The sequence below is a fragment of the Lynx canadensis genome, chromosome A3 (assembly GCF_007474595.2).
Source record: "Lynx canadensis isolate LIC74 chromosome A3, mLynCan4.pri.v2, whole genome shotgun sequence".
Classification (NCBI taxonomy): domain Eukaryota; kingdom Metazoa; phylum Chordata; class Mammalia; order Carnivora; family Felidae; genus Lynx; species Lynx canadensis.
The window spans coordinates 115,184,572-115,207,979 of NC_044305.1; the positions used below are offsets into that span (position 1 = coordinate 115,184,572).

General features: G+C 45.6%; 1 protein-coding gene across 1 annotated transcript in view; it reads left to right on the forward strand.

Annotated features, from left to right (window-relative positions):
* Positions 1–23,408, forward strand: part of CAPN13 (calpain 13) — a 61,505-nt gene that overhangs the window by 2,857 nt on the left and 35,240 nt on the right. The window contains exons 2-6 of the mRNA XM_032592753.1: positions 6,778–6,856; positions 7,641–7,756; positions 13,330–13,466; positions 18,624–18,798; positions 19,736–19,810. Of these exons, the coding sequence (XP_032448644.1) occupies positions 6,778–6,856; positions 7,641–7,756; positions 13,330–13,466; positions 18,624–18,798; positions 19,736–19,810 (582 nt within the window). The remainder of the gene's footprint in view (positions 1–6,777; positions 6,857–7,640; positions 7,757–13,329; positions 13,467–18,623; positions 18,799–19,735; positions 19,811–23,408) is intronic.

The following is a 23,408-nucleotide window of genomic DNA, read 5'->3' on the forward strand; positions in this document are numbered from 1 at the left end:
CCTAGGGGGAGGCTGACAGGGAGTGTGGAGAGAATTTCTTCTCACGTTCTGCTGCCTGTCACCACTTTCAGAAGGTTGCCTCCCACTCTAGAGCTTGCCCAGTCACTGTCCAGAGGTATGGCTGGCACTCCTTAAATTAAGTTCACCTGTATAATGGCTGAGGTGGCACCAAGTCTCCTGAGGCCATCTCCATATTCAAGGCTTGGAAGGACAATGGGGAAGCTCCATATTCTAAGCAAGTGCTAACCATCATGGATATCATTCTACCTTGAATACTCACCTGGGCTTGGTAGATTCACTAAGAGTGACTAAGAGTTGGCATACAACTAAACTCAGCTTTCTATGCCTGGCACAGAAAGGTTGTTTAATGTCCCATAATGTCTTCTCTCCCCCTCTCTCTCCCCCTCCCCCGTTCCTCTCTCTCCTTCCCTCCTTCCTTCTTGCTCTCCCTCTAACAATCAACCTAATCCATTTTGCTGCTGGAACTTTGAAGTAGAAGCTCCTTCATATCTTGCTTCATTCAGTTTCTCTTTGTTTAAGAAATTTCCACCCCACCTCTCACATCCCCCCCCCCACCCTAGTGGCAGTCAGTCAGGTTCTGCAACAGCCTGTGACCCTGCACTGACCAAATGGCACTGAGGAGACCCAACTCCTCATGAGCCTCTGCACTGCCTACAACCCCCACCCCATGTCAGCAAGAGAAATGCTGAGAATTAGACTTGTACATGGTGTATCTATTTGATATTTCCTGAATGAAAGTTGGTGCTAGAGTGACTTCCTTTTAGAATTTTAATTCCATAAATAATGCTAAATCCCATTTATCAAGTATGTACATGCAATAAGTATGAATCTAAGCACTTTACATATGACATTTCATTTAATTACCATAATAGCCCTGTGAGTAGATCATATTATTACTTTGTTCAGTAGATGAGCATTGTCCAGGAGAACTTTCCGTGATGATAGAAAGGTTCTTTTGGTACCGTTCAGTACAACAGCCATTAGTCATAAGTGGCTATTGGTACTTCCAATGTGGCCAATGCAACTGAGGGATCAAAATTTTAATCTTATTTATTTTTTTTTAAGTTTTTGAAAACTTATTTATTTATTTTGAGAGAGAGAGAGAGAGAGCGCGCACCAGCGAGCAGGGGAAGGGAAGAGAGAGAGGGAGAGAAAGAATCCCAAGCAGGCTCCATGCTGTGAGCACAGAGCACGACGCGGGGCTCAAACCCACGAACCACAAGATCATGACCCAAGCTGAAACCAAGAGTTGGACACTTAACCAACTGAGCCACCCAGGCACCCCTTAATCTCATTTAAAGTAGCCACATATGATTTGTGGCTACCATATTGGACAGCACAGAAATATAGATACAGTTCTTCACAGCAGGGTCACCAATGTGTATCAGATTGAGAGATGGCAATTTCATCTTGGACCCCATACTTTGGGAGAATCATTTTGCTTCTCAACTGAAGAATGGCTGTGGGCCTGAAACATGCTGTCTGATGGGTGCTCAGAGCTCAGAACCCAGCCCCGTTGTGGATCCTGGCCTATGGCCATCCCAAAACGAAGTATCACCTACCCAGGTAACAACTTTGATCTTTTAAGTAGAGTGGAGTTTCTGAAAGGATTGTTCACTAGAAATGATTTACCTTAGGTCCCAAATGAGTTCTTCAGAAAAGGAAAGTGTTAAAAAAGTAGACACAGGAGTGTAGGTTATGAAGGCAACAGGTAACAGAAGGTGACAAGGTAAACCTGCCAGCAAACAAATGCCATCGAGCCAAAGAACTTTGATGCCAATAAAACAAAGCTCTCTAGCAAAAATCGTAAAGGGAGTGACTCTGTCACCTGGCCCAGGCTGAACTCTGCCCACCCTCTGAATGATATATTTAGCCTGTGTCTGAATGCCAAGATGCTGACCCTGATGCTCCCTCATCTAACAGCAGCCTTCAAAGTGATTGCAGGAATCACTCCAAAACATAGCAAGTGATGTTGCATTGGAAGACACCCCTCCCGAAGCGATTGCAGGAGAATGCCTGGTTTGGTACCACTTCACAGAGGGTATTTGTTAAGATTCCAGGGGTTCTTGCATTATATGTGCTTCTGGCATCCATAAGATAACATAGATTGTCCCAAAATTTGCCTCGAGAAAGGACTTCACAGTGCAGAAGTTGGGAAGATTACTTAGTATGACTATTGCTGATGGCTTCTGTATTAGGGTTCTCCAAAAAAACAGAAACAATAGTGTGTGTGTGTGTGTGTGTGTGTGTGTGTGTGTGTGTGTGTGTATCTATTATATATCTATATGTTCTATAGGATATTACCCATATCAATCAGGCAGAGAAAGAGCAAATTCTCCCTCTACCTTTTGTTTTATTCAGGTCCTCAGTGGATTGGATGGTGCTTATTCACACAGGGATCAGAAATCTGCTTTATTGAACTCAATTCAAATAAATGTTAATCTCATCTGGAAACACAGACATACTTAGAACTAATGTTTAGCTAAATATCTGGGGACCCCTTGACACAGTCAAGTCATAAAATTAACCATCACACCTTTCTTCTGTACAAATGATGTTTCAGACCCTCCAGAGGGCCCCTCTCGCAGAATCAGAGAACACAGACATCAAGAAGCCCCTATCTGCATGCGTGGTCTGGGGGCGGGGGAGAGATCTGAGCACTATGGAGCCACATTGCCTGGTTCACAGCCCTCTCCCTGCAGATCTGTAATCAAATTGCTCAGCTTCCCTGAACCTGCCCCCTTTCCCTGGCAGGGCTTCAGAATCTTCTGTGTTACTGTGTAAATGCTGAACACTACCTCCAGTTAACCTACTAAATCCAGGCTGTGAGAGGCAGCAGCCAGCAGCCTCCAGGGCAGCGAAGGTCTCAGGTGATTCTGAGTCATACTCAGGGTGGAGACTACTACTTGCCAATCTTGTCACACTTCACTGTCCTGGTGTGCCCATCCCACCTGGTGACACCTGCGGACATTGCCATCTTCCCAGTCATCTTTTTTTCTTTTTAAGTTTTAATTTAAATTCCAGTTAGTTGGCACAGCATAATATTAGCTTCAGGTGTACAATTTAGTGATTGAACACTTCCCTACAACACCCGGTGCTCATCACAAGTGCACGCCTTAATCCTCTGTTTCTTGGTTTGCCTCTCTTTTTTTCCCTATGATCGTTTGTTTTGCTTTTTAAATTCCACATATGAGTGAAATCATATGGTATTTTCTTTCTCTGACTTATTTTGCTTAGCATAATATACTCTAGCTACGTTGATGTCATTGCAAATGGCAAGGTTTCATTCTTTTTTATTGCCGAGTAATATTCCATTGTATGTGTGTGTGTGTGTGTGTGTGTGTGTGTGTGTGTGTGTGTGTGTATCACATCTTCTTTATCCATTCATCTTTACCTATTCTCTCAGCAAATCAGCCCAGCAGGCTAAAATGCTTCTGGGTGTAATTTCCATCTCTTCCTACCTCTGCACTTTTTAGATCATTGAGCACCTCTCTAAAACCCAGGGTGGGGAAGGAATGGGCAGCTCAGAGGATAGGAGATATAGATGCTGGTCTTGTGCCCAACATTGATGAAGACAATTCCAGTGTTTGCCAGTAAACTTTATGTTGAATATTGATTTGCAATAATTGCCATTTAATTTTCATAGCATGAAAATAGTTTTCTGTTCCTAATTAACTACAATTTTTTTTTTTTTTTTTTTTCAACATTTTTTTTTTTTTTTTTTTTTTTTATTTTTGGGACAGAGAGAGACAGAGCATGAACGGGCGAGGGGCAGAGAGAGAGGGAGACACAGAATCGGAAACAGGCTCCAGGCTCCGAGCCATCAGCCCAGAGCCTGACGCGGGGCTCGAACTCACGGACCGCGAGATCGTGACCTGGCTGAAGTCGGACGCTTAACCGACTGCGCCACCCAGGCGCCCCAACTACAATTTTTTTATTTTAATTTTTAACATTTTGGTAAATCAGAGAAAGTTGTGCATTTATTAAATGCCTGTGTGGCATTCATTAGAAGGATATAAATTGGTTTTCCTTTGGTGCATGTAAATGCTATTTTATATTATTATATATCCTGATACAAAATCAGCGTCCTTCATTTCTAGGGCAAACCCTGCTTGATTATAGTGGGTTAGTCTTAATAATTTCTTGTTCATTCATTTGCCATGTGTTTTATTTTGGTATATTTCATAAGTGAAATCAGTCTATAATGTGTGTATGTTCTTGTGCTTTCACTGTCCCAGGCTATGCTGGCTTCTTAAAATAAATGGTGGCAGGATTTTTCTTCCTTCCCTTCCTTCCCTTTCTTTCTTTTCGCTGAAACTGTAAGTGATACAAGAATGGTCTATTCCCTGAAAGTGTGAGAGAACTCCACAGGAAATCCTGTGTACTTGAAAGCCTTCACAGAGCTGTCAGGGAGATATTCTTTGATCATTTGAAAATACTATTGCAAAGTTACCTTTTAAAGTTTACTGACTAACTTGAATCATTTTTGGCCATGCTAATTTTAGTCGGATAATCATCACTATTTTTAAATTGATTAGTATAGAATTTTACATCATGTTTTTATATTGCTAAAATCTCATTTTTATTTCTAATTTTAGTTGGGTTTCCCTACCATATTTGTTAAAGGTTGGGTCTATGTAAACCTTCTTCCCCAAATGGAGCGAGTTACTTGCTTTATTGGTCTTGCTGTTTTTCTATTTTAGAATTCACTAATTGTCTTTTATCATTTTTTTTTCTGCCTCTATTTGAGGCTCTTTTTGTCTTTCTAACATCTATGAGTTGATTGTTTAATTCATATTTTTTTTTCTATCATGTTTAATAATGAATGCATTTGAGGCTCTGGGTTTGTGAGGATGGCCTTTTGAATTTTGCAAATATTACAGAAAGGAATCAATATTTATTGAACATGTACCTTGTCCAATGTCCCAAGGATCCACATCCTTCCTCATCTATTAGGTGGAAAAACTCCTGCTTAGCAAGGCTAGTGGGAGACGATGGGTGAATAAAGCCCCTGGACCTCAGCAAGGTAGTCAGTGCCTCAATGGCTTTGCCACCGGAGTCTCCCTTTCACACATGAGGAAACTGAGGCTCAGATAAGTCAAGGAAGTGGTTCAAGGTCACCCAGGGAGAAGGCAGGGCAGGGTTTCACCCTGGGTCTGTCTCCATGACTCTCAGCATGCCTACCCCCCTTCTGCAGTCACACTGCAGGGAAAACCAGAGCAAACAGCAGAGGAGAGCTGGGGCTTCGGGCAGGTCAGGAAAGTTGAGCAAAGCTATCTTTGTTCCCCATCCAAGCCCACTGGCCTCCTGTCTCTTTAATTCCTGTGAGTGGAAGATCTTAAGCATCTGCTCAGTGACAGCAAATGCTAGTGAGATCTTTACCTCCTTTCCACAGTAGAAGGGCTGGGGACAGCTGGGTGAAGTGCCTGGAGTTGTCCTGGGACCGGAACACTCACTCCCTCCATGGCCCTGCAAAGAGTTCTGTGCTGCTGGCTTGTGTTGGGGGAGGTCCCTGCGTCCCCCCAGATACGGGTACTTAGCTGCCCAGCTTGAAGCCCAGATGTGGGGAAAGGGCAGGCCAGCTTGGTGCCTCTACCCGGGGAGGGTCTGAGCCTGAGTGCACCTCTCCTGGTGAATGTGAGACGGCCAGTTATTTGTAGAGAAGGTAGTGGGAACAGGTTTAGTGAGGCAATTACCCCTCCCACACAAGCCGGGCTGAGGTGTTTGCAGACCTGCACGCCTTTGTTTGCCTCTTGGCATCTCCACCAGGAAACTGGCAGTTTCTGAAGGGCCGACAGGTCTCTCAAAGCACAGGACTCTGTACATTCATGGCTGTTGAGCAAATAAATCCACTTCCACTTTGCGGGCCTGTTCTCTGGGGGGACTTATTCGTCAATGTGAAAAGAAATGATACAGGAACAATGACCGAAGTATGCAAATGCAGTAGAAATCTGGGGACAGTTGCACAGAGAGGGTGCTGAGGGTAATCCTGCAGACTTCCAGTAGGGAAAACCTGGGGGCTCCCTGGGGCTCCTTGACCCATGGGAGCCCCTTCCGGAACTCTCACAATCCTTGTGTCTGCTGGGAGTTCCCCAAATTCTCCCTAGATATTGCAGCACTACAGAATCCTCTCGCAAACCCCTTTCTGTGGCTGCCACACGCTCTGTGTGTTAGAGGTTGGGGCACGACTGGGCTCCAAGTAACAGTACCCAAGACAAGGGACCTGGGGTCTTCTAGAATCAGTTTGTGAGTTAGCCCGGGAGTGGACAAAGGTCGGAGTAACACATCTTGCATCCGGTAGAGCGCGTGGCTGGACTCGAAACTGGAGCCCAGAATGCCCTACTGCTGAGAGAGGACATGTCACAATGAATGCTTTATTATGTTTATAAAAGGGTCCTCTAACAAATGTATCTTTTTGTTTGTTTATAACCTGTTACTACAACACTGCTAGTTGGGACTAGGATGGCTGACTATTTGATGTAAGGATCCTGAGCCTTTATTTATGTTTATCTTTTCCTGCATTTTGCTTGTACATTTATTGCCTGTCTTGTCAGTTACATATATGCCCCTTTGACATCTGCCTTCCTGATAGCAATCAAACCTGAAGAATGAGGGGAACTTTTCTAACTCGGATTTTAAGCACCTGTTTAAGAATTAACCTCTACCCCTCAAAGACAAAGTGAGTGATGTCTTGGGTACCACTTGGGGACACAGAGGAATGAAAGATGCTCATGGCTTTTCTCCCTCTTGCCTAAGGATATATTAGAGGGTAAATCAGAACCTCACTTCATCCTGGAAGGTGCAAGCAGATTTGACATCCAACAAGGAGAGGCCGGTAAGGACTCAACGTCTTTCCTCCTGGCCCTGGATCAGGGCAGACAGCCTGAAGTCAGCCTCCAGGTAGGGAGGGACAGAAGGAGGTACCCACCCAGACCCACAGATTTCTACCCCAGCTTCTGAGGAGGCAAGGTCAGCACCCTTGGTGCTGTGTGGATGGACTGTTCACACTGGCAACAAGACTTCCTGTAACTTCAGCTCTGGGCAGCTCTGGAAAGATGCGAATCAGAGGCAGGTTGTCCCAACAACCCTGCTGAGGCCTGGCTAGGGCTCACTTTTAGTTTTTTTTTAAGTTTATTTATTTATTTTGAGAGAGTGCACATGTAAGCAGGAGAGGGGCAGACAGCGGGAGACAGAATCCCAAGCAGGCTCCTGCACTGTCCATGCAGAGCTTGAGGTGGGGCTCGAACCCACGAACCCTGAGATCATGACTTGAGCTGAAATCAAGAGTCAGTTACTTAACCGAGTAAGCTACCCAGGCACTCCTGGATGGGGCTCTCTTGACTTCCCTCACCATCACCATCCCCCCCATCCCTTTTTACCTTCCTCATAGCCACCCCAACTCCCATCACCCCTACCCCACATCATCACCAGCTCCTTCTCTGTCTTGCTTGGAACTGGCCCCAGTGAACCCTTCCCCAGTTCTCCTCTCTCAGGCAGAAAAGGAATGTATTATTCAGAAGAAGGTGTATGGATTCTGGTGACAAAGACCCACGAAATGTGTGGAGTGGGGCTTCCAAAATGTGTTCAGTAGACCTCTCATGGCTTCCGTCCCCTCACAGGAGATTGCTGGTTCCTGGCAGCACTGGGCTCCTTGACACAAAATCCACAGCACCTGCAGAAGATCCTGATGGACCAAAGCTTTTCATGCCACTACGCAGGGATCTTCCGTTTCCGGGTATGTGCACCACTGGGACACTTCTCACCTAGGTTCTCTGTGAACACAGGCAGGCGAGTATCTTGAATATTCTCATGGTCTGCTAGCCTACAATGGAAGGCTCACCTGTGTGTTAGTTACTTTGCGTACCTCTAAGAAAGGATTTGAGCTCAAGGTCTGGCAGCACATGGGAGAGCTGGGAGTTAAAACGTTTTCATGTAAGCAAATAAAAAGAAATAGCAGAAACACTTAGCAAAAAAAAAAAAAAAAAAGTCATTAATCAAGAACCCTGCACATCATAGAGCTTTTGTCTGTGTTGATTCCTGTGCTGTATCTTGCTATTTTGATTACAGTAGCTGTAGAGTAAGTTGCAACATCTGGCAGAGTAAGTTTTCCTTCCTTATTCGTTGTTCTTTCCTCAAAAATATCTTGGTAATTCCTGCGCTTTTATTCTTTGATGAGAATTTTAAAATCATTGTGTCTAATTAAAAAGAAAAGGCACTCTGTGATGCAGAGTGGAGTAGCATTAAATGTATGTATTTATTTGGAAACATTACACTTTTATTATTTTAATTATTCCTTTCCAGAAACATGGTATATCTTTCTATTCATTCAGAACTAGTTTTATGCCGTTCAATAAAATGTTATAGCTATGCTTCCACATTGGTGTCACACCCTTCTTGTTAAACGTATTCTCAAATATTTTACAATTTTGCAGCCAATGTGAATGACATTTCCCCCTCATTTCATTTTTTTTAATGTTTATTCATTTTTGAGAGAGACAGAGACAGAGTGTGAACAGGGGAGGGACAGAGAGAGAGACACACACAGAATCTGAAGCAGGCTCCAGGCTCTGAGCTGTCAGCACAGAGCCCAATGTGGGGCTCGAACTCCTGAACTGTGAGATCATGACCTAAGCCAGTCAGCCCACTCAATAGACTAAGCCACCCAGGCACCCCCCTCATTTCTATCTAGATGTTACTGGTAAGAGGAAAGCCACTCCTTACTAAATACTAAATTGTATCTAGCCACCTTACCAAATTCCTTAATTAGTTCCAATTTTGTTTTTCTTTAGTAGAGTCTGGATTTTTTAGTTAATGAATATTCTCTGCAAATAAAGATAATTTTGTCACTACTTTTATTATTTATAGAACTTACTTTGCCCTTTGTCCTTGTCCCATTAGTTAGAAGTTTGCAATTTTGAATAAGAATGACAAGAATAGGGGCGCCTGGGTAGCTCAGTCGGTTGGACATCCGACTTCGGCTCAGGTCATGATCTTGCGGTCTGTGAGTTGAGCCCCACGTCGGGCTCTGTGCTGACAGCTCAGAGCCTGGAGCCTGTTTCGGATTCTGTGTCTCCCTCTCTCTCTGACCTTCCCCTGTTCATGCTCTGTCTCTCTCTGTCTCAAAAATGAATAAATGTTAAAAAAAAAAAAAAAAAAGGAGTGACAAGAATAAAGTCCTGCCTTTTCCTGGTTTTAGTGATGTTTTCTCCTGGTGTGCCATTGTTTTAATGCACTGTGGGATTCAATTTGCTAAAAATGTTATTAGAATTTTTGCATCTATATCACATGTAGAATCGGTTTTTAGTTGTTGTTTTTACCATGTTTGAGTTATGTTGGCTTTTTAAAATGAACCCACTGAGTTTTACATTATCTTGATCTGAAATAATTTGAACAATGGTTGTTAATCATGGATTATCTGATCTTTGAAAGTAAAATAGACAATAGTTAAAAGATCTGGAACCACTTCCTTTTTCAACATGATTTCTTTTATTCTTCCAATGTGTTCAACAGCTATTAAAATGCTTGTGTCTCTTATTTCTTCTGGGGTTAATCTTGAAATTTTTTTTTGCCAGGAAAACCAACTATTACTTCTCTCAGACCAAATTTATTGCCCAAAATTTGCTTATGTGATTGTCTGAAAATTCACTTAATTTCTTCTAATCTATGGTTAAATCCACTTTATCAATCCCTGTGCTATATTTTTGTTTTTCCTTTTCTTCATAATACAGGTTTTCTTAACCAAAGCAATCTGTTTATTGGTTTTTGAACAAATCAACCTTTGGTTTTCATTATTCTGTTTTTCTTTTGGAGTTTTGTTTTCTATATAACTAATTTCAATTTATTTTTATTAAGTACTGTTTACTTTCTGTTAATTTTATTGTTTTTTGTTTGTTTTCTGAAACTGTACACTTTTCTGTCTTTTTTGTTTAATAATGAAAACTTTTAAAACCATAAATTTTTATATGAGATATTATCTATTTATAGGTTTTGATATAAAATGTCTTTTATTAATTTTAATGCAATGTACTTTTAGTTTTGATTAAGCTTTGGTTACAGTTTATATTCTATTTATTAAACTATGATCAGAGAATATTCATAAAATCTCTACATTTGGGGAAATTATTAAAATTTTATTCATGGCCAAATCTACAACAATTTTTGCAAATGCTTCATGGACATATGAGAAGAATATAGTGATCAGAGGTTTTACATATGGAGTCAAGATTTCTGATTTGCAGATTGTTGTGTCTGCAGTTAACTTTTTTTATCTTGACTTAACTTTTGTCTGCTTGATTTGTCAAATTCTAAAAGAGGTGAATTGAATTTCTTCCCCAAAGTTATACCTTGGAGCGTCCTTCTTATGTTTTCAGATGTTTTAGCTTTAGCCTTTTCCTGTTTTATTCTATGGTGCCCAAAGTTTTATGTTCTTGCTATCTGCTTGTTGGAATAAAGCTCACACAATATCACTCTTTATTGTGTTTAATGTGTTGGGCTTTGAATTCTTCTCTATCTGATGCTCATATTGCTAATTCAGCTTCCTGTTATTTACATTTTTCTGTTCTCTTTGTTCATCTGTTCCTTATCAATTTCACTTCCATATTTCTATAAATATACTTTTATAAAAGTATATTTTAAACTCCTTGCTCACCATTGTTTCTTTCACCCTTCATTTCCCCTTATCTTATTTCCCCTTGTTCTAATTTCATCCTCATTAGGTAGTAGTTCCTTGAATAATTTCCTCTGATCACATGAGTATTTTCACTTGCCCTTGCTTAAGAATGATATGTCAATTGGGTTTGAGATTCTTGGATCACATTCCCTTTCCTCAAGAGTCTGTAAACATTATTTCTTTGTCTTACAGCTTCCAAAGTTGCAGAAGAAAAATCCAATGTCAATCTATGCTTTTGGCTTTGTATGCAATATGTTCTTTCAAGTTTATAAGAGGTACTTTCTCTCTCTCCTTGGTGTTCAGAAATTTCTCTGAAGTATGCCCAGATGTGTGCCTTTTTGAAACTAATCTTGGCTGGAATTCATTGAGCCCTTTCATTCTGAAGACTTTACTCCTTTTTCTGCTCAGCTAAATTTCCCTTCATTTTTTTCTGGGTGTCCTCCTTTACTTTGTATTCTCTTCCTAAAGTCCAACTAATTGCATACTAGGTCTTCTAACAAGTTCCCAGGTGATGCTCATCCTGGTGGTCCAAGGATCTGACTAAAGAGTGAGCTAGAAGATGCAAGGTTTACTGTCTGAGCTCACCTTAGACTGCCAGTGTTGGTAGTAACAGGTAGTTAGGAGAAACTGAGGCACAAGCAGGACACTCGTTGCCCTTCTGAATGGTGAGAAAGTTCCACAATTCTCCAGAAACAGCTGAGGTATTGATTTCTGTGCCTCTCTTCTTATCACTCTGAACTTGGCACTGCTTTCTGGAAAGAGCCCAGTGCCCAGGCAACATGGCTACTTTGCTCAAAATATTTCTGTCTTCCCTCTGACACCTGGGTGTTGACAAAATGGCACCAGCATGCTTCTCGGAGGGTCCAGACACTATTCAGATGCTAGCCCTCCTCAAGTAGAGGTGAACCAGGAAATGCAGATTGGTGACCTCATTCTTGACCATTTGCATCCTTTCTGGGAACAATGATCTTATCTGGTGTTCCCTTTGTATAAGGAGAGCAAGTTTGGTCAGCATTACTCATGTGGGAATATTGGGGTGAAGGTGAATTCTAAGGGAGAACCAACCAGAGGAGCTCATTCAAGCCAGGACTCATTCCAGTCTACGCTGCACCAGGCACTATCCAAGGTCCTGAAAGAAGCTTTTGAAAAATAGTTACTACTTTCAAAACTGATCTTACTTTCACAATATCATCAGATCCCAATCACAGCCCTATGAGGAAGTTCATACTTTACCACCACTTGACAGATAAGGAAACTGATACCCAGAGAATTCAGTGTCTTACCCAACGTCTATTGCTCAGGTAACTAAAGGTAAAACCAGTATTCAAGCACAGTTCCACTAACTGGCCACTGTCTACTACATTTGCTATCCAGTTAAACCCCAAATCCAGATCAGGCTCTTTTTCCAGTACCCCACTTCTAGCTTTCCTTGGTGTGCCAAACATATTTCATGACCTTCCTCCTCGTAACACCCCTGTTGGCTTTTAACCTCACCTGTCTACACATTTTACTGCAGTAGGGACACAAATCCACAGCTGTGCCGGAACCAGCTTCAGTGCACTGAGTTCACTAATGACCGTGAAAACATCTTCTTTGCTTTGTCTCCACTGACATCTCTGTCTCAGTCTCCTCTACTGTGAAGTGCATCCTCAGCTGGATGAAACAGCCCAACATCTGGGACACCCAGATGTGGAAAAGCCATGTGGATGACTTCCCGTCACTGCCAAGCAGATGATAGATCACATCCACCCAGCTTTACTCTGAGCCCACCTGTCATAGGCTTGCCTTCATCAAGACTCAAGCCTGAAGCTGGAAGCCCTGCTGCTTATCCAGCACAGGGGAGACCAGCCAAGAAACTCCAAAAGGCTGGCTTTGTTATGAATTTTCCTCATTTGGTCATGTCCCCGGGTGAACCATTAAGAGTTGAACACTGAAGATTAAAGCAGTCTGTTTTGGAGAGAAACATCTGGTTCATTTGTGCTCTTAGCAGTAGCAGTGCTAGCCAGTTTGATTTCTGCTACTCTGATGGCAGGACATCTTCACATGAGCTGAGGAAGGCCAGAGCGAGGCTCTCACTGCTCAGTCCTCCAGAGCAATCTTCATCATTTGGCCTCTGGGCCTTTGCCCACACTGTCCTTGCCATCTGGGATGCCTTTCCTACCTCCTTGCCACCTGCTTAAATCCTGCCGCCTCCCTCAAGCCTTTAGCCCCTGGTAGGCTCTCCTGTCCCCTGTTACAATACTCTGTATCTACCATTCTCCTTGTTATTCAACAACTGTTCCCTGTGTTGCCCTTTTGTGCCCAAGATATACTTGGAGAGTCTCCTGTGTGTCTGAAGCTCATAAAGGACCCGCCAAAGTGAGGCCAGAGTTAGTAGCAAAGTCAAACAGAAACCCAAGTCTCTTTCCTCTTAGCATGTATTTTCTTTGACTCACTTGGCCTGTGACTCATCTGCCCAGTGAAGTTGACATGCCAGGCCCCTGTCCACTGACCTCGGCTGGGATTTTGTTCTGGATAGAGTTTGTTGTTATACTGGGGAGGTTATGTGGTGACAGTGGTTATTGTTTGGCATGGGTCAGGGGTCCTGGAGCTCCCTTCTGCCGCAGCTCTACTAAGGCATATATTCATCTCTCTTCTAGTTTTGGCAGTGTGGCCAGTGGGTTGAAGTGGTGGTTGATGATCGCCTGCCTATCCTCAACAGGGAATATCTCTTTGTGCATCCCCGCAACAACAACCAAGAGTTTTGGCCCTGCCTGCTGGAGAAAGCTTATGCCAAGTAAGGATGGCCCACCCCTCAGCACAGGGCCTCGATGCTGGCCTTACCTGCCCAGCTGCTTGTCCTGATGGATGCTCCACAGCAGCTGGCCCCAGGACTTTTGGCAGCTCTGCTGAATGCACATGATTCCCTGGGAGCATCAGAGCCTTTGCCACCTAGCTGGGCATCCTTCATAAACAATCACTGTACATAAGGCTCTGTTGAAGCCACGGGAGGAACCCAGAGGCACATAACAAGGAGTGGGCAGGGCAAGGCTGGACAGAGATATGTACTAACAACACTATTATTTCAAGGGCTGGGATAAGAGCCCAAATAACATACAATAGCAGGTCAAAGTCTGATCAGAGGACAGAGAAAGAAAACAATCTTGACTTTCTGACTCATAGAGTCAGGCTTAGACTTTATAGAGGACATGGCATTGAGTGAGGCCTTGAAGGATGGGTAGAATTTCAGCAAGGAGAGAGGGGATATGTTGGAAGTTATTCCCAACTATTGGAAGGATTTAAGCAAAGACCAAGGGGCAGGACAGTTCAAAATGAGGTGGCGCAGTTGGGGGCCTGGAATGGCCACTATGAGATTGTATCTGTGTGGGGGGACAGGGCAGGAATTGCTGTTTATTATATGGTCCAAGAACCATGATTCAAAGACTACCTTCTAGTGTTAACAAGCTCAATGACTTATAAATACCCCAATTCATACATTTTATTTAGCCTCTTTGAGTTGCATCTATTCAGACAATGTTTATTAGGCATTTAACCATAGGCCAGGCACTGTGCTTGGAACTAGGATAAAGACTCTGAGACTGGCTTCAATAGGTGTGAGCAAAACTGTATGTTGTGTGGAAGATGTCACTGTCATAGAGACCTACACAGGTGAGGGACACATCAGAGCTAGAAATCAATGCTAGGGGACAAAAGGACCATCACTTTCAGGAGCAAATGAATTACTGGAGTGTCATAGAATCAGGTTCCCCAAAGATCACCATGACCCACCGCGTTTTACAGATTGGGAAGCCAAAATTCCAAATAGTGATGTGATGGTAGTCACTAGATGGAATCTGCTGGGGTTTTCAGTTATTTGACCCAGGCACATCAGTTAGGAAGACTGAAGACCCTGCTGAGTTCAGTCCTATGCCATGAGGATGCCAACAACCCCACAGACCACCCCAGTCTCTACCCTTCTGGAGGTTACAATTTGAACAGCCATGCATCTCAAGAGGTTTTTGTTTTTTGTTTTTTTTTTTTTTTTTGCATTCTTTTTGTCAAGCCTACTTGTGAAAAACTAAAGCTGTTGCTCATTTCCAGTGTCAAGAAGAGCTGTTCATTAGCATTTGAGAATGAATCCGAGATAACAGCCAAGGTTGTTGAACCAATCCATATGTTTGGGGAGGTTAATTTGCTTCTAAGTGACTTACGCAAACACTGCCATTTCTTTCCACTGTGGATTCAGCCCTCCCCACTTCAGGGCTTTGCTTTTCCCTTATGTGAAAAGGGGAGCATGCCAGTTCACTTGGAGAATTAGAAACCTTGTGGAATGAAATGATGACTTTGACCCCATTTTGTTAACAGTCAACCTAAAGCAATCATTCAGCTTGAAAAGAAAATGGGAAAGTGGACCCAGAATCCACATTCTACTGCCTAAAGAAATCTAGTGAGGATAAAATGTTTCAAACTAGTAAGCTGTTTAAAAGCTTTCCCCTCCAACCAAAGAAGGAAATCATAGAATTGCAGGAGTGAGCACAATAGAATTTGAGCTATCCGAGCTGGAGGGGACCTCTGTCAGTCTCAAGCCCTACCTCCTTCTTTGAAAGATGAGGAAACTGAGGCTCAGAACACTGAAATGAGCAGCCCAAGGTCAAGTGTTCCCCTTGTTGTGTGCTTTTCCATCATCCCTTGAGGCTGTCAGTTCTATAGGAAAAAGATTTGTCTCTTTGCTTCTTTGGGACTCAGTGTCTGGCACACAATTACCACAGCACAAACATGGAGAACGCATTCGTCCAGATGGAGATGACCCTCCTTCCCTCCCCCGCCAAGAATGTAGGCCAGTGAACACATGCATTCTAAACTTTCAACTCTCCTTGCAACTGGGGAGTCTGGAAACGAATCGGTTGAGTCAGATCTATGTTGGCAAGGTTTTGTCCCCAGAAGTCATAAAATAGGAGATTGCGGGACAAGATCTGATAGGCTGCATATCATCCTGTATGGAATCTTGGCAATTAAGAGTCACAGCATTTCAGCATCCTTTCTGGTTCTGATTTAGATGTCTAAATTCATCCCTCTTTCCTAGCATTGCTGGGCAGATAGACATTTCCCCCAAATGAAGCTGAAGCACAGAGACGAGAACAAGACGCTCTCAGAATTCCTGGGCTCAGGTGACAAGGTGTAATGACAGGTGTGGTGAACACAGATCTATCTTTCTTCCCTTTCTGTTTCCTGTCAGCAAAGGGGGCTAAGAATAGTTGCCATGTTTCTGAAGCATCAGCAGTCTTCGTGAGCTCATGTTTGTGAAGCAGAGAGATAACTCCTTGTCAAAATACCCAGCTTCTGCTGAGACAGGCTTTGTGGACATTGTGGAGAGACAGTGAGAGAGGGGCGGCTGGCCTCCCCATGCATTGAGTATCTCTGTGGCAACTGTAGGTTGTTGTAAGCATAAGTTATCAGAGGAGGCCCATAGACACCAAAGCAGTGGGCCAATGTATCAGGACAGGGCCTGGGCTGCTTTTCTGGAATGGTTCTGATGCAGCCCTGTTTAAAGCCAGAGAGGGCTCTTGAGGGCATCTAGATGGGGCTGTTGCAGTGTGGGAGGTCACACTGGTGGGTTCTAGAATGGGCTCTAGAACCCCAATCTTTGTGAACTTCCAGTACCTTCAGCAAAGCCCCTCCTAATCTAGGTCCCAGAGCCAGAATACATGTGGGGAATCAAGAGTCAGGCATTCAGCCCCAACTAGGCATGACCCTTTGATAATGGTCATTGAATTTGACTTTGAATTGAATAAGGTCATTGAATAAGACTTTGAATTTGACTAAGTAAATACCCCAGAGATAAGAGTCTAGGGAGATAGGAAGATAAGATTAAGAACCAGTTTTAACAAGTTGAGATCAATCTGTCACATGGCAGTTTCTGTAGAAGGGCCCTTCTGTGTATCCAGAGCTTTCTTTTATAAAAAGACTCTTTTAAGCCCTCCGTGGCATTTGTGCCTGGGACGTTGTCCTGCTTTGACTGGCTACTTGACATGTATTTGCTGAAGCGAACTTATGTGAATTCTGAGTGACGCCCAGTGGCAGAGGTGGAGATATAGTGAGATAAGAGGGTCTGGAGGACCCCACAAGCCTACCCAGTCAACCTTACTGTTTCCAAGTGAAGGACCAGGAAGGGAAGGCTGAAGGCCCCCTGGAGAGGCAGCAGGGAAGATCTCAGACCCAGACCCCCTCCCTGATTCACAGGACAAGAAAGAAAGCCATGGTCAGAGATTCCCCACATTGCCACCAGCTTGTGAGGGTCTTGGCCTTGGCTTATCCCTCCAGGGACAGAAGAGAAGGTCTCTGGTGAGAAGGCTGAGTGACAGGGGCAGTGGTGAGGAAGTCTCCCACTGGGCAGCTCTGAGACCAGAAGGCAGGGTCTTCTCCCCACTCCCTGCCTGGCCTCAGCTCCATGTCCTTTGTGGGTTTGCATTGCCTGTATTTTAGGGTTCCCTGGGAGCCTTTTTGGTTGACCCCATTGACAGGAACTTGAGTTCTCAAAACAATTCTGCCCTTTTCTGGCCTGCTTCAGTGGTCCATCTAGCCTCTCTTCCAGGAGCACCATCGCTGGCTCCCTTCCACCATGCTTTTTTGGCTCGGTGATTCTTCCTCCCTGGAATGCCCATCCCACTGTCCTTACCTGGATAAACTCAGAGGTGTGCTCCTCCCCAAGCTCTCCCTGGGCCCTCAGGCATTTCTTCTCTGTTCCAAGATGATCCACTCACTCTCATAGCAAACGGAACCCCAAGGGCAGAAAGTAGACATTCTAAGGAAAATGTCCCCATGGCAGAGGGCTGTTGCAAAGAAGTAACAGTTGTGGAGGTAGAAGCAGAGCGAGGGTGGCCTTGCTGTGCCTGATAGTGATGTAACAAGCATGCACTCTGCAAGCCAGATACTTTCTGCATGTCATCCATGCAAGAACTGGCAGAAGGGGCACAGTAGCCCATCGAGGCAGGGACTGTTACATGCCCACTCCCCAACTGAGCAAGGGGAGCCTTAGAAAGTCTTAGCTTCCTGCCCAGGATTGAGAGCTCATGAGAGGGGAAGCCAGGAGTTGAACCCGAGTGGTTTGGCTCTTGAATTTGGAATCTGCCGGCCTCTCTAGTGAGTGACTGGGGCTACTCAGGTTTGGGGGATAATGGAGAGGAAGTGAAATGAGGTGATAACCCTGGGCAGGGGCAGAAACCCCACACAAGAGTGGGAAGAAGTGCTTTACAGAACATGTATGAGGGTTCCAGGTGGCTTGCTTTGAAGTCATGTTGTGTAGGACTTGTCCTCACCTGTGTTACCTTCAGTCAAGTTGACTAACATCCCTGATGATCCTGGGATGAGTGGGTTAGTCCTGAGAGTAGGAATTCTGGACCATGCTTCACACTACATGAGAACAGAGGCTGCATGTGGCCACAGCAGGCATCAGGGTCATTGGCTGAGCTCTTGGAGGGCAGGGACAGGGGGTTGCCCATCTTTGAACAGCCTGTGCCTAGCACAGTATCCCTCACATGAGTACTTACCACTATCATTAAACTGAACAGGAAACAGTGGACATTCATCACCAGAATATCCAGTGTTTATTGAGGGCTTGCCACATGCCAGGTTAAATAACTTATCCAAGGTTAAGCGGTTAAATATAAGGAGAGGTTGGGATTCAGCCCCTGCCCTGTGGCTCCAGCACCTGCACTTCTGACCTCTGCACAATACTGCTGTTTGTGAGGCCGCCCAGCCCCAGCTGAGCAGGGGAAGGACAGTGGCGCTTTGCTGGAAACGCCATCGTTGTGAATGGAAGGCAGGTGGCCCTAGTACAGGTGCAGATCAGGCATTCCTTCTCTGGGCAATATGCAGATGTCAGGTGGGCAACCTCCCTGCCTGGCGCATCTCACCAAAGTTGCCACAGGGGAGGTTGTGACTTTCCCCCTCCCAGGTTTCATGGGTCCTATCTCAACCTGCACTACGGCTTCCTTCCTGATGCCCTGGTGGACCTCACAGGAGGGGTGGTCACCGGCATCGACCTGCACTCCTTTCCTTCTGACCTGGTGATGATACTGAAGACAGCAGCCAAGGCAGGCTCCCTGGTGACCTGCGGCACCCCGGCCTCGGTGAGTAGACTCCCGACACTGGGTGGAGCCCTTCCTCGCCCAGGAATGTCCAGCCACCAACCCATTCAGGTAGTCAGGGGCATGGCCAAGCAGACGTCACAGAGCATGGAGACCATCCTTCACTGAGGCCGCCTGATTGAATCCTCACAGCAGCCTTCCCTCTGGGAGAGGGGTTGCAGAATTCACTTACAGAAGAGGAAAATGGGCTCAGAGAAGCCAAGTAAAACACTCACCATCACACAGCCAGCAAGTGGCTGATCAGGGTTCAGATGCTGCTGCCTGACTCCAAAGCCTTTACCTAGTGCTTTCATGTGAGCAGTGGGGTCTGGAGTGACTGGGCCACTCTTTGATTCTCACCGGCTCCAAAGACAGCATCCCAAGGTCAGTGTGTCCCATTTTGAAAAGCTTGGGTGATCCTCCAAATTATTTCGGAGTCTATTCTGAGACAGCCAGCCCCCTATCCGTGAGGATGTTTCCTTCACCCTGTAAACACGTGAGCTTTGAGTCACACACCCCCAATCTGAAATGCCACCTGAAAACTAATATGCATTTTGCACCCCAGTTAGTTACTCATGGCACGGGGGTGGTGGGTATTCCCGACTCCCCCAGAATGCCCCACCGACGTGTTTTGTGCTGTGTGTCATTGGTGACCAGTGACTGGAGGAGCACACAGTCCAGGTCAGCCTCGGGACTCAGTGGGGTTCTGTTAGTAATGGGGCAGTCCCCTGAGGTACGAAATGCTTGGGGCCTCAACCACCCAGCAGCCTTCAAACTCTGCCTCTCTAGAAAAGAGTTCCAAGAACATATGCCGTTCCAGTGTGAGTCAGTGGGATGCTTTTCATCCCACCACAGCTTAGCTGCTGATTGAATTGTGCTTTTCTATTTTTCTGAAGAGCCTGTGAATGCTTAATGCTTGGTCTGCTTTCATCCTTTAAAGCCAACAGGTGAGGCCAGGAGAATGGAAGACGGCCTGGTGAGTCAGCATGCCTACACAGTGACCGGAGCCGAGCGGGTAAGGCTTCCGGGGGTTGAGCCCTGTTTTCTTGCTCCTCTAAGCAGGGGTCAGCATCACATGCCTTCAGCAAGCTCAATGTGGACGGCCTCGAATATTCCTTCTATTCATCCAGAAACTCTGGTGCCCGGCATCTTTATCCCCAGATGCCTACTAGCGATCTTGCCATTCTTGACCTGATCTCAGGCAGGCTGAGTGTCTAGCTAGACTGTGGGATTAGCCCCAAAAGAAAACAGAATGAGCCACCCGATTGCCTGGGGCAAGTTTTGCTCTGAAAGTGTTTTATTTGTTATGTGTTGACTAAACTGCTACCACAAAGACACTCCAAAATACAGGGGCTCAAACAAGGTTCATTTCTCTCTGAGGTAAGCGGGCAAACCCAGAGCTGACAGGTGGCTCTGTCATCTGCAACATGGGGCCTCTACCCGTGAGCCCAGGGCAGCTGCTCCAAGTCCCTCCTCTCCCAGCCAGGGAAGAGACCAGGGGACAGTTATACATCCATAGAGAAGCACACATCACAGAACACATACACACACACACACACACACACACACACACACACACACACACACACCATTTCCTCTCAGATCCCATTAGTCTGAAATCAACCAAGTGCCACACTGAGGCCCAAGGGAGTCTGGGAAACATACTCTCTAGCTAGGCCACCATATGCCCAGCTAGACTTTATTCCCATGGAAAAGGGGGAGGCAGAGGAGGAGGACAGTTCTTCCCATTGATGCAGAAACTGACTTTAGGTGGACGAAAGTATATGTGATTACTGTGTGCAGTATCATTTGGTCTGGAAAACACTGCTAAAGTCCAGCCTCCTCCATCCATAATTGAGAAGCTGAGGCCTGCGAGGGGAAGGTCAGGGTTAACACAGCTACTTGAAATGGCTGGGCCTAGACACCATGTCTCCTCAGTTCCTCTGTGCTTATCACACAGCTGTGTGGTTTCCCACACAGTGATTTCCCACACACGTTCCCCAGTCTTCTCTATTTCCCGCAACTCATGGGGTCTGATGATGTCCTCTGGGCCCTGAGAGACAGTGTTCCAAGCTCCAGGGTACATTTTTCACAGGTATTTATGAGCCATAAAACATACGGTGTCGGGTTCTATTTCTGGCATGCTTTCTTACATTTGCCTTCCTTCCCCCTGTATCCGTCCACCTCCTGTCCAGGGACCTAAGGTCAGTTGATTCATCGTTTTGTGTTTTGGCAAGTGTTCCACAAAACAAAGATAGTATCTTCTGCCTTACGCTCTTCTCCTTAAGGAGATCCATCACAAAATGCTTCTTCTGCACAGCACCTGGGAGACAGTAGGTACCTAATAAATGCTCATTGGATTAATGGATGAGTACACTTGCATGACTGAATGATAGCATCTGTCTTTGGCCTGTGAAGACGATGTCACTGAACCTCCGCCTCCATCATAGAATGTATACGAGGAGCTCAAAATACATTTCTTCCCACAAGCAAAGAGGAGGTTGTCCTGATTAACCCTGGCCAGAAGAGATCCTAGACGCAGCAGCCCCAGACTCTCCTCCCCTGAATTCTCCCAAGGCCGTCTCAGAATTCTCAGTGGGGACAGCCAGTACCATCGTCACTCCAGGCCATACAGACACTCTGCTTCCCACGACTCCCTGTCCCAGGTGTGTAAAGTCTAGGCTACGGGCAGCAAATCGCTTTTCTCGTGTGCCAACCTGGATCCATTGGCAGTGCTGCTTGGATTATGTGTGAACAAGACTGTGGCACTGCTTCCAGATTTAGTGGAAAAGCTGTGATTGAAGAATGATATCGGTGCTGGGCATGGAATGAAGGAGCCATGGTACCTGCATGCTGTCTCTGCCACTCCTGGAAAAGGCCATTTATACATGGAGACAGTCTTTGTTTCTCCTCTGAACACGGGGCAGAAGGGACTTGTGAATTAAGAGGTCCAGATGGCCGTGGAATGTGTGTCCCTGCAGAGCTGGGCATGGGATAAAAGTGACTGCCAGGTTATAGAGTGACCATGTGAACACCTAGGGCTAAGCCCATACAGGTGAATACGGGAATCAGGGTTTGGGCTCCTGATGGTTCTGTTCATAGCCTGAATGTTGGCTCCCCCACAGCACACACTAGGAGTTGTTCTTATAACACAGTGAGAGGTCTAAACAGGACACCTCCCCTTTAGTGTTGGCCATCAAACTGTTTGTCCTGGATGGTCCATCCCCCCTGCCCCTCCCACTCCTGCCACTCCTGCCACTCAGGGTCTGCTAACGCCTCCTAGCATGTGCTGTAAGGACTCCAGCCTGGTGAGATCCTCTGTGAAAGCAGTTTTCCAAATACCCTTGGGAAATGCTGCTCACTATATCCCCTTCTTGGAGATTCACAGTGGATATTAGCATGTTAAAGGCTCTAAGAAGGCCAGTACTGACAATACAGGGACAGCTTGGTCTTAATCTACCATTAATCATGAAACCACTTCTCAGAAGAATTATTAACAGCTTGCAGAACTAGCATTTAATAGAATACACATGAGGCAATATTATCGTACACTAGATAACACGGGTCACCTCTCACCCAGGGATACCCTTTCTGAGGGAACTGACCAGGGCCAGGGGTATAGTAAGTAGCCAGGAGAGTGACACAAGTGCTCATTCTCAGAGGTAGTCATGACCTTGGCCTTGAGTGTGACTCCCGAGTCTCCCTGCCAAGGCCCAGGAACTTGACTTGGTTAAAGATTTCTCCTCCAGAAAGAGGAGGTGACAACTGACCACGAGTGCTAAGATTAAACCAGCCCATAAATGCCGTGTGTTTTTTAATCTGCTCATCCTCCTCCGGGCGGGACACAGGAAGATAAATGAGATTGGCATATTTTATTATGCACCTAGCTCTGCGCTGCCTCCCCTGGGCAAGGGGGTGAGTGTTTATCTGCATGCCTCATTTAGCCCTGCTTACGGCTCCTTCCACTCACTGGCCGTTCGTCTCCCCTGTGCCCAACTGAGCCCCGACTATGTTAGGCACTGAGGGTGGCTCATTAAGCTTTCTGGGCCACGGGGCAACCATTTTTCATGCCCTTGCTCCATCAGGCACTGCCAGTTAATAAATCGACTGTGTGTGCAAAGCCTGGAGTGCCTAGGGGTGGGACAGAGAGGGGTGGGAAACCCGAGCATGTGCCAGGAGCCTCTCCTCTCCCATGTGGCATTAAAAGCCAAAGCACCTTCCCCTATGGCGCCAGCCAGATAGAAGTGGATGGAAAAGAACCTTCTCCAAGCCAAGTTCTTTGGCCCTTGTCTCACTGCGTTGCTCCTTCATGGCACTGCCCTGTTGGTGATGACATAGGCCATGGCCAGGTGACCCAGGGGTGAGATGAGAGGTCAGGGTTGTGGCCCCACCAGAGAGTGAGCTGGCCCTGGATTGCTGAAGCCGTTATCTGCTCCCATCTCCAAATCAGGAGCCTGGGCTTAGGAGACTGACAGTGGCTGGAGTGAGAATTTTGCCACTTACTCTGTGGCCTGGGGAAAGTTGCTTAACCTCCCTGGTGTTCCGTTTCTTCCTGTGCAAGACGAGGGTTCTATAAACATCCACTGCGGGGGGTGGGGGTGAGGGGTGAAGGA